The 14,587-nt window shown below is 44.0% G+C and overlaps 1 protein-coding gene across 1 annotated transcript in view; it reads left to right on the forward strand.

Moving 5' to 3' along the window:
* The first annotated feature begins 4,982 nt into the window (after positions 1-4,982).
* BTK (Bruton tyrosine kinase) overlaps positions 4,983-14,587 on the forward strand; it is a 61,959-nt gene continuing 52,354 nt past the window's right edge. Inside the window, exons 1-2 of the mRNA XM_040322740.1 lie at positions 4,983-5,088; positions 10,494-10,686. Of these exons, the coding sequence (XP_040178674.1) occupies positions 10,537-10,686 (150 nt within the window). The 5' untranslated portion in view covers positions 4,983-5,088; positions 10,494-10,536. The remainder of the gene's footprint in view (positions 5,089-10,493; positions 10,687-14,587) is intronic.

The raw sequence follows: 14,587 nt of genomic DNA on the forward strand, positions 1-14,587 counted from the left end.
AAGGTAAAAATACTTAATAAAAAAGTATCGTAAAAAAATATGTGATACAAGAAGAGGGATGCTGCAGCCTATATAAGTTTAAATACCTAAAACTCAAAAACACATACATACAAAAAATAAGCGCAATTAAAGGCGCAAATTATGTCAGTGCAGCCTGGAGATATACTCTGGAACCTGCCTCCTCAAAGTTGCAGACGGGGTATATGCAAGAAATAGGACATCCATAGCATAATATTGCTTTTTTATTTAAATCGATATAAAAAAAAAGCCAAATGGCTGCTTCTTACATTTGAAAGTGCCTATCGGGCACTGGGGCTGCTGGCGTGTAGGTCAAAATAAGGGAGAGATGAATCCTATGCCACGTCTACCTCCGTGGACGGCGTGCGCTCCACCGATCGACAGAGACAACCAGATGGTCAAATATGACGTGGGGGGTAACGTGACCAGGTACCGCCGCCGACGTACGTTTCGTAAATTACGTCTTCATGGCAGGGGCGGGTCGCGGGTGGGGGGGGGGGCAATGGGGAAATTGCCCCCTCCGAGAAATTTGTAATTGACAGGCCAGTCAGTGGTTAAGTGAGCGGGAGGGCGAGTGTGCGGGTTAACCAGCGGGCGGGCCAGTCAGTGGGGGTCGGCAGGTGAGAGAGAGCCTGAGAGGGCAGGTCGGCGGATGAGTGAGGGGGGGTCTCCAGGTGAATGTGGGGGCGTGCATGGCAGACATCGAGCGGGGGGGGGCGGGCCGGTCTGCAGGTGAGCGGAGAGACTGGCCAGTCGGTGGGTGGGGAGCAGAGAGATGACATCATCACTCACCGCCCACCCTGCATCACTGCAGTTCAGCCCTCACTGTGCAACCGCGGGATGGAGAGAGATGACATCATCTCTCTGCTGCCTGCCTTCACTCTGACAATCTGCACCTTAGCAGGCCAACTACAATCAGCACTGTGTGGCAGGTGACGTGGCAAGTGTAATCTGCAATGTGTGGCAGCACCAACACCAACCATTGCCCAATCATATGTACATTTTGGGAGGAGCCTGTGATACTTATGTACATGGGGAGGAGCCTGTGATACTTATGTACATGGGGAGGAGCCTGTGATACTTATGTACATGGGGAGGAGCCTGTGATACTTGTGTACATGGAAGGAGCCTGTGATACTTATGTACATGGGGGATGAACCTGTGATACTTATGTACATGGGAGGAGCCTGTGATACTTATGTACATGGGAGGAGCCTGTGATACTTGTGTACATGGGAGGAGCCTGTGATACTTATGTACATGGGGGATGAACCTGTGATACTTATGTACATGGGAGGAACCTGTGATACTTATGTACATGGGAGGAGCCTGTGATACTTATGTACATGGGAGGAGCCTGTGATACTTATGTACATGGGAGGAGCCTGTGATACTTATGTACATGGGTTTTTTATTTTCAGTTTTTTATTTTTAATAAATTTGCAAAGATTTCAAACAAACTTCTCTCGCGTTGTCATTATGGGGGATTGTTTGTAGAATTTTGAGGAAAAGAATGAATTTAATCCATTTTGGAATAAGGCTGTAACAAAATGTGGAAAAAGTGAAGCGCTGTGAATACTTTCCGGATGCACTGTATATTATGTTTCTTTTATTTTTTTCATTTTGTTTTTTTCAATAAAGCCATCCCGGCACTGCTCTCTTCTCGGATAACAATCGTCGATTTTAGTTCTGCTTTTTTTTTTTTTTGTGTTTTTAAGATTTTTAACAAGATATCGTTGCAAAGGGGAGAGCAAGGATTTGATAAACAAAATGAAATCTGATTATAGTCAGTGCAATATCAACCATAAAAAAAAAAAAAAAAAAAACATCACTATTTGACCTCTATGGGTAGCTTTGCAGTGTATGGACCTATATGGGAAGCTTTGCAATGTATGGACCTCTATGGGTAGCTTTGCAGTGTATGGACCTCTATGGGTAGCTTTGGAGTGTATGGAGCTCTATGGGTAGCTTTCCAGTGTATGGACCTCTATGGGTAGCTTTGCAGTGTATGGACCTCTATGGGTAGCTTTGCAGTGTATGGACCTATATGGGAAGCTTTGTAGTGTATGGACCTCTATGGGTAGCTTTGCAGTGTATGGACCTCTATGGGTAGCTCTGCAATGTATGGACCTCTATGGGTAGCTCTGCAATGTATGGACCTCTATGGGTAGCTTTGCAATGTATGGACCTCTATGGGTAGCTTTGTAGTGTATGGACCTCTATGGGTAGCTTTGTAGTGTATGGACCTCTATGGGTAGCTTTCCAGTGTATGGACCTCTATGGGTAGCTTTGCAGTGTATGGACCTCTATGGGTAGCTTTGCAGTGTATGGACCTATATGGGAAGCTTTGTAGTGTATGGACCTCTATGGGTAGCTTTGCAGTGTATTGACCTGTATGGGTAGCTTTGTAGTGTATGGACCTCTATGGGTAGCTTTGCAGCGTATGGACCTCTATGGGTAGCTTTGCAGTGTATGGACCTCTATGGGTAGCTTTGCAGTGTAGGGACCTCTATGGGTAGCTTTGCAGTGTATGGACCTCTATGGATAGCTTTGTAGTGTATGGACCTCTATGGATAGCTTTGTAGTGTTTAGACCTCTATGGGAAGCTTTGCAATGTATGGACCTCTATGGGTAGCTTTGTAGTGTATGGACCTCTATGGGTAGCTTTGTAGTGTAGGGACCTCTATGGGTAGCTTTGCAGAGTAGGGACCTCTATGGGTAGCTTTGCAGTGTATGGACCTCTATGGGTAGCTTTGCAGTGTATGGACCTCTATGGGTAGCTTTGCAGTGTATGGACCTCTATGGGTAGCTTTGTAGTGTATGGACCTCTATGGGTAGCTTTGTAGTGTATGGACCTCTTATGGGTAGCTTTGTAGTGTATGGACCTCTATGGGTAGCTTTGCAGTGTAGGGACCTCTAGGGGTAGCTTTGCAGTGTAGGGACCTCTATGGGTAGCTTTGCAGTGTAGGGACCTCTATGGATAGCTTTGCAGTGTATGGACCTCTATGGGTAGCTTTGCAGTGTAGGGACCTATATGGGTAGCTTTGTAGTGTATGGACCTCTATGGGTTGCTTTGCAGTGTATGGACCTCTATGGGTAGCTTTGTAGTGTATGGACCTCTATGGGTAGCTTTGCAATGTATGGACCTCTATGGGTAGCTTTGAAGTGTATGGACCTCTATGGGTAGCTTTGTAGTGTATGGACCTCTATGGGTAGCTTTGCAGTGTATGGACCTCTATGGGTAGCTTTGCAGTGTATGGACCTCTATGGGTAGCTTTGCAGTGTATGGACTTCTATGGGTAGCTTTGTAGTGTATGGACCTCTATGGGTAGCTTTGCAGTGTATGGACCTCTATGGGTTGCTTTGTAGTGTATGGACCTCTATGGGTTGCTTTGTAGTGTATGGACCTCTATGGGTAGCTTTGCAGTGTATGGACCTCTATGGGTAGCTTTGTAGTTTATGGACCTCTATGGGTAGCTTTGCAGTGTATGGACCTCCTATGGGTAGCTTTGCAGTGTATGGACCTCCTATGGGTAGCTTTGCAGTGTATGGACCTCTATGGGTAGCTTTGCAGTGTATGGACCTCCTATGGGTAGCTTTGCAGTGTATGGACCTCCTATGGGTAGCTTTGCAGTGTATGGACCTCTATGAGTAGCTTTGCAGTGTATGGACCTATATGGGTAGCTTTGCAGTGCAGGGACCTCTATGGGTAGCTTTGCAGTGTATGGACCTGTATGGGTAGCTTTGCAATGTATTGACCTCTATGGGTAGCTTTGCAGTGTATGGACCTGTATGGGTAGCTTTGCAGTGTATGGTCCTCTATGGGTAGCTTTGCAGTGTATGGACCTGTATGGGTAGTTTTGCAGTGTATGCACGTCTATGGGTAGTTTTGCATTGTAGGGACCTCCTATGGGTAGCTTTGCTGTGTATGGATCTCTATGGGTAGCTTTGCAATGTATGGACCTCTATGAATAGCTTTGCAGTGGGTAGCTCGAGCCCACATTTTTTTAAGCCAATTAGAGCCTCAGGCTCTAATCATGTGCTTTAAAAAAAAAGCCACATTGAAATCCAAGGGTCCGGCGCCCTGCATGGAGATTAGGGGGCCGGGTGCATGGATTGGAGGGGGGGGGCAGTTCCCCTGCGCCCCTTATGAGCGGACCGACACTGCCTTAATGCATGGAATGTATTAAGGTGAAAAACCTTCTGTCCTGAAACTTGCCCGCTTTATTTCTTACCCGAACCAGCCGCTGTCTCGCTCCTCATTGGGCAGATTGGCTCACTGGCTGTGTCACAGAAGCGCAGGGGGGGGGGGGGAGGAGCGGGGCTGGGGGCTCAGAAACGAGCCCCCCCAAGGAAAGCAGTTTCCGCCAGAGGGGAGGGGCCTGGAGCGCCAGCAAAGGACCCCAGAAGAAGAGGACCGGGGCTGCTCTGTGCAAAAGCATTGCACAGAGCAGGTAAGTATAACATGTTTGTTATTTTAAGGGAAAAACGATGAAGGTTTAATACCACTTTCATTTCTTTTTACAATACACTGTTTATTTATCTTATTTTTTTTTTTTATACTTTTATATTTTTATTCTTTTAAACGTAGAGTCTTCTATTGCAGGAAATGGCTGGATTTACACCTTTTCAAGCCTTGGTCGACTTAACCAGTGAGCTATCACTATTAGCCCATTATTACCAGTTCCATTGCAGTTAATAAAATTGTATGGACTAATTATGAATGTAAAAATAATAATATAAAAAAAGAAAGAAGCACACAAGCAAAAAAAAAAACTTTTTTTTTTTTTTTTTTTTTATTAACAAGAAGGCTTGTTATACTACTATTATAGAGATTCATGTTGCCAATTACAGAACCGTATCTGTTATGTTGTAATGATAACTAGCGAAACTAAGCCAGTGCTGACACAGGAAACTAAAAAGAGGAACTGGGAGGATTGTGAAAAAAAAAAAGAAAGAAAGAACACAGACGAGTCTCAGTCTACATGGTGTCCTTCGTCTCATACAACCTCCGACAGACGGAGGACGGGGCCATGAGCTGCCCAGCCTAGGAAAGTCCCATGTGGTGCTGTAAGTAACCAACCGCTTTATTTTTATTTTAAATAATTTTATTTCAGCATTTCTTGCTCCTTTTTCTCTTGCAGTGTAAAGATGGCAGATATACTGACAGTATACATGTATAGTAGGCAGAACAATCGTAGATAAGAACTGCAGAGATAATGGCAACTTCCTAAATGGCAGCAGTGTAGTAGATATGGTGATCAGTAATGGCTAGCCTACATAATGTATTAGATATGGCAATAATCAATACCTATCCTACATAATGTATTATATATGGCAATAATCAATACCTATCATACATAATGTATTAGTTATGGCAGTAATCAATACCTATCCTACATAATGTATTATATATGGCAATAATCAATACCTATCATACATAATGTATTATATATGGCAATAATCAATACCTATCATACATAATGTAGTAGATATGGTGATCAGTAATGGCTAGCCTACATAATGTATTAGATATGGCAATAATCAATACCTATCCTACATAATGTATTAGTTATGGCAATAATCAATACCTATCCTACATAATGTATTAGATATGGCAATAATCAATACCTATCCTACATAATGTATTAGATATGGCAATAATCAATACCTATCCTACATAATGTATTAGATATGGCAATAATCGATACCTATCCTACATAATGTATTAGATATGGCAATAGTCAATACCTATCCTACATAATGTATTAGTTATGGCAATAATCAATACCTATCCTACATAATGTATTAGATATGACAATAATCAATACCTATCCTACATAATGTATTAGATATGGCAATAATCAATACCTATACTACATAATGTATTAGATTTGGCAATAATCAATACCTATCATACATAATGTATTAGATATGGCAATAATCAATACCTATCCTACATAATGTATTAGTTATGGCAATAATCAATGCCTATCCTACATAATGTATTAGATATGGCAATAATCAATACCTATCCTACATAATGTATTAGTTATGGCAATAATCAATACCTATCTTACATAATGTATTAGATATGGCAATAATCAATACCTATCCTACATAATGTATTAGATATGGCAATAATCAATACCTATCATACATAATGTATTAGATATGGCAATAATCAATACATATCCTACATAATGTATTAGATATGGCAATAATCAATACCTATCATACATAATGTATTAGATATGGCAATAATCAATACCTATCCTACATAATGTATTAGTTATGGCAATAATCAATGGCTATCCTATATAATGAACAAGATTTGGCAATAATCAATAGCTATCATAATGTAGTAAATATTGCAATTATCAATGCCTATCATACATAACAGGGATCTCCAAACTGCGGCCCGAGGGCCAGATGTGGCCCTTTGCTAGCCTTTGTCCGGCTTTTGGGGCACAATTCCTCCTACTGACATGAGGCACTATTCCTCCCATTGACACCAACAATGGGGCACTATATTATCCACTGATACCAATGATGGGATACTACTCCTCCTACTAATAGGGGGAACACTCCTCTTCCTATTGACCACCAACCCTGAGGCCATATATGTTCTCACTGATGCCGGGCCCGTGACTTTCTCCTTCCCTTGCTGGCCCCAATCCGGCCCTCCTAAAGTCTGAAGGGCAATAATGTGGCCCTTTGTTTAAAAAGTTTGGAGACCCCTGATACATAATGTAGTAAATATGGCAATAATCAATGGCTATCCTACATCAGGGGTTGACAAATTTGCTTGGAATCTAGCAGCCAACTAAAAAAGTTAGGAGCCAGAAAACGCGCCCCGTTCCGACGAGCTTACGCGCAGAAGCGAACACATACGTGAGCAGCGCCCGCATATGTAAATGGTGTTTAAACCACACATGTCAGGTATCGCCGCGATTGGTGGAGCGAGAGCAATAATTCTAGCCCTAGACCTCCTCTGTAACTCAAAACATGCAACCTGTAGATTTTTTTAAACGTCGCCTATGGAGATCTTAAAGGGTAAAAGTTTGTCACCATTCCACGAGCGGATGTAATTTTGAAGCGTGACATGTTGGGTATCAATTTACTCGGCGTAACATTATCTTTCATACTATAAAAAAAAAAAATGGGGATAACTTTATTGTTGTCTTATTTTTTAATTAAAAAAAGTGTAATTTTTTCCCAAAAAAGTGCGCTTGTAAGACCGCTGCGCAAATACGGCGTGACAAAGTATTGCAACGATCGCCATTTTATTCTCTAGGGTGTTAAAATAAAAAATATATATAATGTTTGGGGGTTCTAATTAGAGGGAAGAAGATGGCAGTGAAAATAGTGAAAAATTGTGAAAAATGACATTAGAATTGCTGTTTAACTTGTAATGCTTAACTTGTAATACCAACGGCCACCACCAGATGGCGCCAGCTCACAAAAAAATAAAAAATAAATATATTTTTTTGCCCCCCCTTCCATGCCAAGTCGCCAGGACCCTATTTCTAGTCGCCATGGCGACCTGGCGAACTGGATTTGTCGAGCCCTGTCCTACATAATGTAGTAATTTGGCAATAATCAATGCTTATCATACATAATGTATTAAAAATTACAATATTCAATGCTTATCATACATAATGTAGTAAATATGGCAATAATCAATGGCTATCCTGCGAAGCGTAGTAAATATGTCAATAATCAATACCTATCATACATAATGTAGTAAATATGGCAGTAATCAATGCCTATCATACATAATGTATTGGATATGTCAATAATTAATGGCTATCCTATATAATGTAGTAAACATGGAAATAATCAATACCTATCCTACATAATGTAGTAAAAATAGCAATAATCAATACTTATCATACATAATGTAGTGGATATGGTGATCATTAATGCCTATCATACATAATGTAGTAACCAATGCCTATCATGGATTTTTTTTTTTTTTACTAGTAATGGTGGCGATCAGCGACTTATAGCGGAACTGGGATATTGGGACACTAACTTCCAATTTTTTGGGAACCAGTGACACAATACAGTGATCAGTGCTAAAAATATGCACTGTCACTGTACTAATGACACTGGCTGGTAAGGAGTTAAACATCTAGGGCGAGCAAAGGGTTACACGTGTGCCCAGCCAGTGTTTTGGTGTACTGTGTGCGGTGATTTTACTAAGGCAAAGTAATGGATCTTCTTTCCCTGCTTAGCAGGGAAAGAAAATCCATGAATCCCCCCCCCCCCCCCCTGACAGGACAGGGCTCTGCCTTGTTTACATTGGCAGGGCTCTGTCCTGTGTAAAGTCATGGCGATCAGTGGGTGCCGGCGGGAATCCATTGGTCACCTGCTGTGTTTTAACATAGCATAGGCAGGGCGACGGGGCGCGCACCCGATAGTGCCAGATCACGTGCCTGGTACATGATCTGGCGCAGCTGAGCCACCTTGCGGCCTATATCAATGTTATACAGTCGGCAAGCGGTTAATGGAAGAGAGTTGTATCTTTACCTCTTAGCAGTGGTACGGCACTTCAATTTCAGTTCTTGTTACATGCCGCAGAAGGCAGCGAGGCGCCAGGTAGGTGTATTTTATTGCAGAAGAGACATTGCATGCATGTGGAACATTTGTAATTTGCAAATTTTTGGAAGTTTTTGCCAAAATGTGCAAATTTTCGGACGTGCTTGCCAAAATTTGCAAATCTTTAGACGTGCTTGCCAAAATGTGCAAATCTTTAGATGTGCTTGCCAAAATGTGCACATTTTTAGATGTGCTTGCCAAAATGTGCAAATTTTATTGACGGGCTTGCCAAAATTTGGAAATCTTTGGATGTGCTTGCCAAAATGTGGAAATTTTTGGATGTACTTGCCAAAATGTGCAAATTTTATGGACGGGCTTGCCAAAATGTGCAAATTTTCGCATGTGCTTGCCAAATTGTGCAAATCTTTGGATGTGCTTGCCAAAATGTGCACATTTTTGGACATGTTTGCCAACTTGTGCAAATTTTTGGATGTGCTTGCCAAAATGTGCAAATTTTATGGACGGGCTTGCCAAAATGTGCAAATTTTCGCATGTGCTTGCCAAATTGTGCAAATCTTTGGATGTGCTTGCCAAAATGTGCAAATTTTTGGACATGTTTGCCAACTTATGCACATTTTTGGACGTGCTTGCCAAAATGTGCACATTTTTGGATGTGCTTGCCAAAATGTGCAAATCTTTGGACGTGTTCGCCAAAATGTGCAAATCTTTGGACGTGCTTGCCAAAATGTGCAAATCTTTGGACGTGCTTGCCAAAATGTGCAAATCTTTGGACGTGCTTGCCAAAATGTGCACATTTTTGGATGTGCTTGCCAAAATGTGCAAATCTTTGGACGTGTTCGCCAAAATGTGCAAATCTTTGGACGTGCTTGCCAAAATGTGGAAATTTTTGGACTTGTTCGCCAAAATGTGCAGATCTTTGGACTTGTTTGCCAAAATGTCCAAGTTTTTGGACGTGCTTGCCAAAATGTGCAAGTTTTTGGACGTGCTTGCCAAAATGTGCAAGTTTTTGGACGTGCTTGCCAAAATTTGCAAATCTTTAGACGTGCTTGCCAAAATGTGCAAATCTTTAGACGTGCTTGTCAAAATGTGCACATTTTTGGGATGTGCTTGCCAACTTGTGCAAATTTTCGGACGTGCTTGCCAAAATGTACAAATTTTCGGACGTGCTTGCCAAAATGTACAAATTTTCAGATGCGCTTTCCAAAATTTGCAAATCTTTGGACGTGCTTGCCAAAATGAACACATTTTTGGATGTTCTTGCCAAAATGTGCACATTTTATGGACAGGCTTGCCAAAATGTGCAAATTTTCGCATGTGCTTGCCAAATTGTGCAAATCTTTGGATGTACTTGCCAAAATGTGCAATTTTTTGGACATGTTTGCCAACTTGTGCAAATTTTTGGACGTGCTTGCCAAAATGTACAAATTTTCGGACGCGCTTGCCAAAATGTACAAATTTTTAGATGCGCTTTCCAAAATGTGCAAATCTTTGGACGTGCTTGCCAAAATGAACACATTTTTGGATGTTCTTGCCAAAATGAACCCATTTGTGGACGTGCTTGCCAAAATGTGCAAATCTTTGGACGTGCTTGCCAAAATGTGCAGATCTTTAGACGTGCTTGCCAAAATGTGCAGATCTTTGGACATGCTTGCCAAAATGTGCAGATCTTTAGACGTGCTTGCCAAAATGAACACATTTTTGAACGTGCTTGCCAAAATGTGCAGATCTTTGGACGTGTTTGCCAAAATTTGCAAATCTTTGGACGTGCTTGCCAAAACATACAGTACTGCCGATCAAACCCAAGCAGATCCGTCCATCACCAATTGTAACTGGATTTGGTACTTGTTTAGACTGCCACATAAGAGCCTTGAGTTGTACTTTAATATCGCATCATGTTTATTTTTTCAAAGGTTTAAATTGGGGGAACGGTCTTGCCAGAGACTTCTCAGCACCATGGCCTCTGCAGTGCCGAGTATCCTGGAGAGTATTTTCCTCAAGCGATCTCAACAGAAGCGGAAAACCTCGCCCCTCAACTACAAGAAGAGGTTATTTGTACTCACCGAGAGCAAGATCACCTATTACGAATATGACTTCGAAAGAGGGGTAAGAAACTTTTTTTGGGGGATTCTTCAAATATATAAATCCAATCGTCGGAGCCCGTATTACCTGCACAATGATATCTACAGTGCCTTGAAAAAGTATTCATACCCCTTAAAATTTCCCACATTCTCTCATGTTACAACCAAAAACGTAAATGTATTTTATTGGGATTTTATGTGATGGACCAACACTGTACAGTGTCACATAATTGTGAAGTGGAAGGAAAATGATAAATGGTTTTCAATTTTTTTTACAAATTAATATGTGAAAAGTGTGGGGGAGGGGCATTTGTATGGCACCCCCTTTACTCTGATACCCTTAACTAAAATCTAGTGGAACCAATCGCCTTCAGAAGTCACCTAATTAGTAAATAGAGTCCACCTGTGTGTCATTTAATCTCATTATAAATACAGCTGCTCTGGGAAGCCCTCATAGGTTTGTTAGAGAACCTTAGTGAACAAACAGCATCATGAAGGCCGAGGAACACACCAGACAGGTCGGGGATAAATTTGCGGAGAAGTATAAAGCAGGGTTAGGTTATAAAAAAAAATCTCCCAAGCTTTGAAGATCTCACGGAACTTCTGTTCAATCCATCATTGGAAAATGGAAAGAGTATGGCACAACTGCAAACCTACCAAGACATGGCCGTCCACCTAAACTGACCGGGCCGGGCAAGGAGAGCATTTATCAGAGAAGCAGCCAAGAGGCCCATGGTAACTCTGGAGGAGCTGCAGAGATCCACAGCTCAGGGGGGAGAATCTGTCCACAGGACAACTATTAGTGGTCTCTCCACAAATCTGCCCTTTATGGAAGAGTGACAAGAAGAAAGACATTGGGGAAAGAAAGACATAAGAAGTCCTGTCTGCAGTTTGTGAGAAGCCATGTGGGGGAGGGGACACAGCAAATATGTGGAAGAAGGGGCTCTGGTCACATGACACCAAAACTGAACTTTTTGGCCTAAAAGCAACACACTACGTGTGGCAGAAAACTAACACCGCACATCACCCTGAACACACCATCCCCACCGTGAAACATGGTGGTGGCAGCATCATGTGGTGGGGATGCTTTTCCGCAGCAGGGACAGGGAAGCTGGTCAGAGTTGATGGGAAGATGGATGGAGACAAATACAGGACAATCTTAGAAGAAAACCTGTTGGAGTCTGCAAAAGACTTGAGACCGGGGCGGAGGTTCACCTTCCAGCAGAACAACGACCCTAAAGTACAGCCAGAGCTACAATGGAATGGTTTATATCAAAGCACATTCATGTGTTAGAATGGCCCAGTCACAGTCCAGACCTAAATCCCATTGAGAATCTGTGGCAAGACTTGAAAATCTCCATCCAATCTGACAGCGCTTGAGCTATTTTGCAGATTAGAGGAGGAATCAGGAGACTGGGCCGGTAGCAGCAGTGATAAACCTGAGGATCCATGCCGGATGTTCCAGGATTCCTTGTAGGATCCCTAGGATCTTCACTACATCCAGGGCTTCCAGAATTCACAGTAACGATGCTGCGCCCTCTGACCAGGCTCCAGCCTTTAAAGTGGGTGGTTATGTGACCTATACCCAGCTGCCAATTGCCTGTTTGTTGACAACACCGATTGACCTGACTACTCTCTTGCCTGCTGCCTGCCAATACCCCTACTTGGACTGACTACTTTTCTTGCCTGCCATCTGCTTCGAACCCTGCCTTCACCTGACTACTCTGTTGCTTTTCTCCTGCCTCAAAGCTTGCTGGACCTAACTACTCTCTTGCCTGCTGCCTGCTATGACCTCTGTCTGGACATGACCACCATCTTGTTTGCTGCCTACCTCCACCCCTGGCTGAACCTGATCACTCTCTTGTCTGCCACCTGCTTTGACCCCTGCCTGTACCTGACTACTTTCAACTGTTGCTTGTCATGACCTCTCCCTAGACCTGGCTACTCTCTTACCTGCTGCCTGCCAAGACCCCTATCTGGGGACTACTTTCCTTAACTGCCGTCTGCTTTGAACCTTGCCTTGACCTGACTACGCTTTTGCCTTTCTCCTGCCTCGAAGTCCCCTATCTGACCTCTCCCTAGACCTGGCTACTCTCTTGCCTGCTGCCTGCCAAGACCCCTATCTGGGGACTACGTTTCTTGCCTGCCATCTGCTTCGAACCCTGCCTTGACCTAAATACGCTCCTGCCTTTCTCCTGCCTCGAATCTTGCTGGACCTGACTACTCTCTTGCCTGCTATGACCTCGGTCTGGACCTGACCACGATCTTGTTTGCTGCCTACCTTGACCCCTGGCTGAAAATAACCACTCTCTTGTCTGCCCCCTGCTTCTACCCCTGCCTGGACCTGACTACTCTTTAATCTGTTGCTTGTCATGATCTCTCCCTAGACCTGACTACTCTCTTGCCTGCTGCCTGCCAAGACCCTTATCTGGACCTGACTACTGCAGTCTGCTTCGAACCCTGCCTTGACCTGACTACGTTGTTGCCTTTCTCCTGCCTCGAATCTTGCTGGACCTGACTACTCTCTTGCCTGCTGCCTGCTATGACCTCTATCTTGACCTGACTACCATTTTGTTTGCTGCCTACCTCGAACCCTGACTGAACCGGACAACTCTCTTGTCTGCCACCTGCTCCGACCCCTGCCTGGACCTGACTACTTTCATCTGTTGCTTGTTATGATGTCCCGCTAGACCTGAATACTCTCCATTTGCTATCTGTCACTGCTTCTGCCCTGACCTGACTACTCTCTTGTTTACCCCTGCTGTGACCTCTGCCTGGACATAATTACTCTCTTGTTTACGTCCTACCAAGAACCCTTCCTGGACCTAACTACTCTCTTGTATGTTACCTGCCACAGCCTCTGCCTTTCACATGACCTGACTACTCTCCTGTTTGCTGCCTGCCACTACCTCTGCCTGGACCTGACTACTCTCTTGCCTGCCCCTTGCTCCAACCCCTGCTTGGACCTGATTACTCTCTCGCCTGCCACCTGTCACAACCCCTGCTGGACTGGACTCCGCTCTTGCCTGCCACCTTCTTCGACCCTTGCCTGAATCTGACTCCTGTCTCGCCTGCCACCTGCCATGACCCCTGCCTGGGTCTAATTGCTCTCTCACTTTCCACCTGCCTAAACCCCTGCTGGACCGGACCTCTTTCTTGCCTGCCACCTACCTCAACTCCTGCCTGAATCTGACTCCTGTCTCACCTACCATGACCTCTGCCTGGACCTGACTACTCTCTTGCCTGCCACAACTCCTGCCTGAACCTAACTGCTCTCTCACCTTCCTCCGGTCTTGACTTCTCCTGGGACCTAACTACCCTTTTGTGTGCCACCTAAAATAACCTCTGTCTGGCTACGGACTTGACCACTGCATCTTGAACAGTCTCCACACCGGACACTTGTGTTAGCACACCCCTTGTTGGTAGGATCCTGAGCGCCACAAGGCATAGCAAGGAACACCATGAGGGGCCAGTAGGGTTTTCAGCAGTGGCGGCTGGTGCTCAAAATTTTTGGGGGGGCGCAAACGGAAAAAAAAAAATGCAGCCTCACTGTGCCCCTCACTGTGCCCATCAAATGCAGCCACTGTGCCATCAATTGTCACCACTGTGCCATGCCATCAAACGCAGCCACTGTGCCATTAATTGTCACCACTGTGCCATGCCATCAAACGCAGCCACTGTGCCATAAATTCGCACCACTCTGCCATGCCATTAAACGCAGCCACTGTGCCATGCCATCAAACGCAGCCACTGTGCCATCAATTGTCACCACTGTGCTATGCCATCCAACACAGCCACTGTGCTATTAATTGTCACCACTGTGCCATGCCATCAAACACAGCCACTGTGCCATCAATTGTCACCACTGTGCCATGCCATCAAACACAGCCACTGTGCCATCAATTGTCACCACTCTGCCATGCCAT

This window comes from Rana temporaria, chromosome 9, assembly GCF_905171775.1.
Source record: "Rana temporaria chromosome 9, aRanTem1.1, whole genome shotgun sequence".
Taxonomy (NCBI): domain Eukaryota; kingdom Metazoa; phylum Chordata; class Amphibia; order Anura; family Ranidae; genus Rana; species Rana temporaria.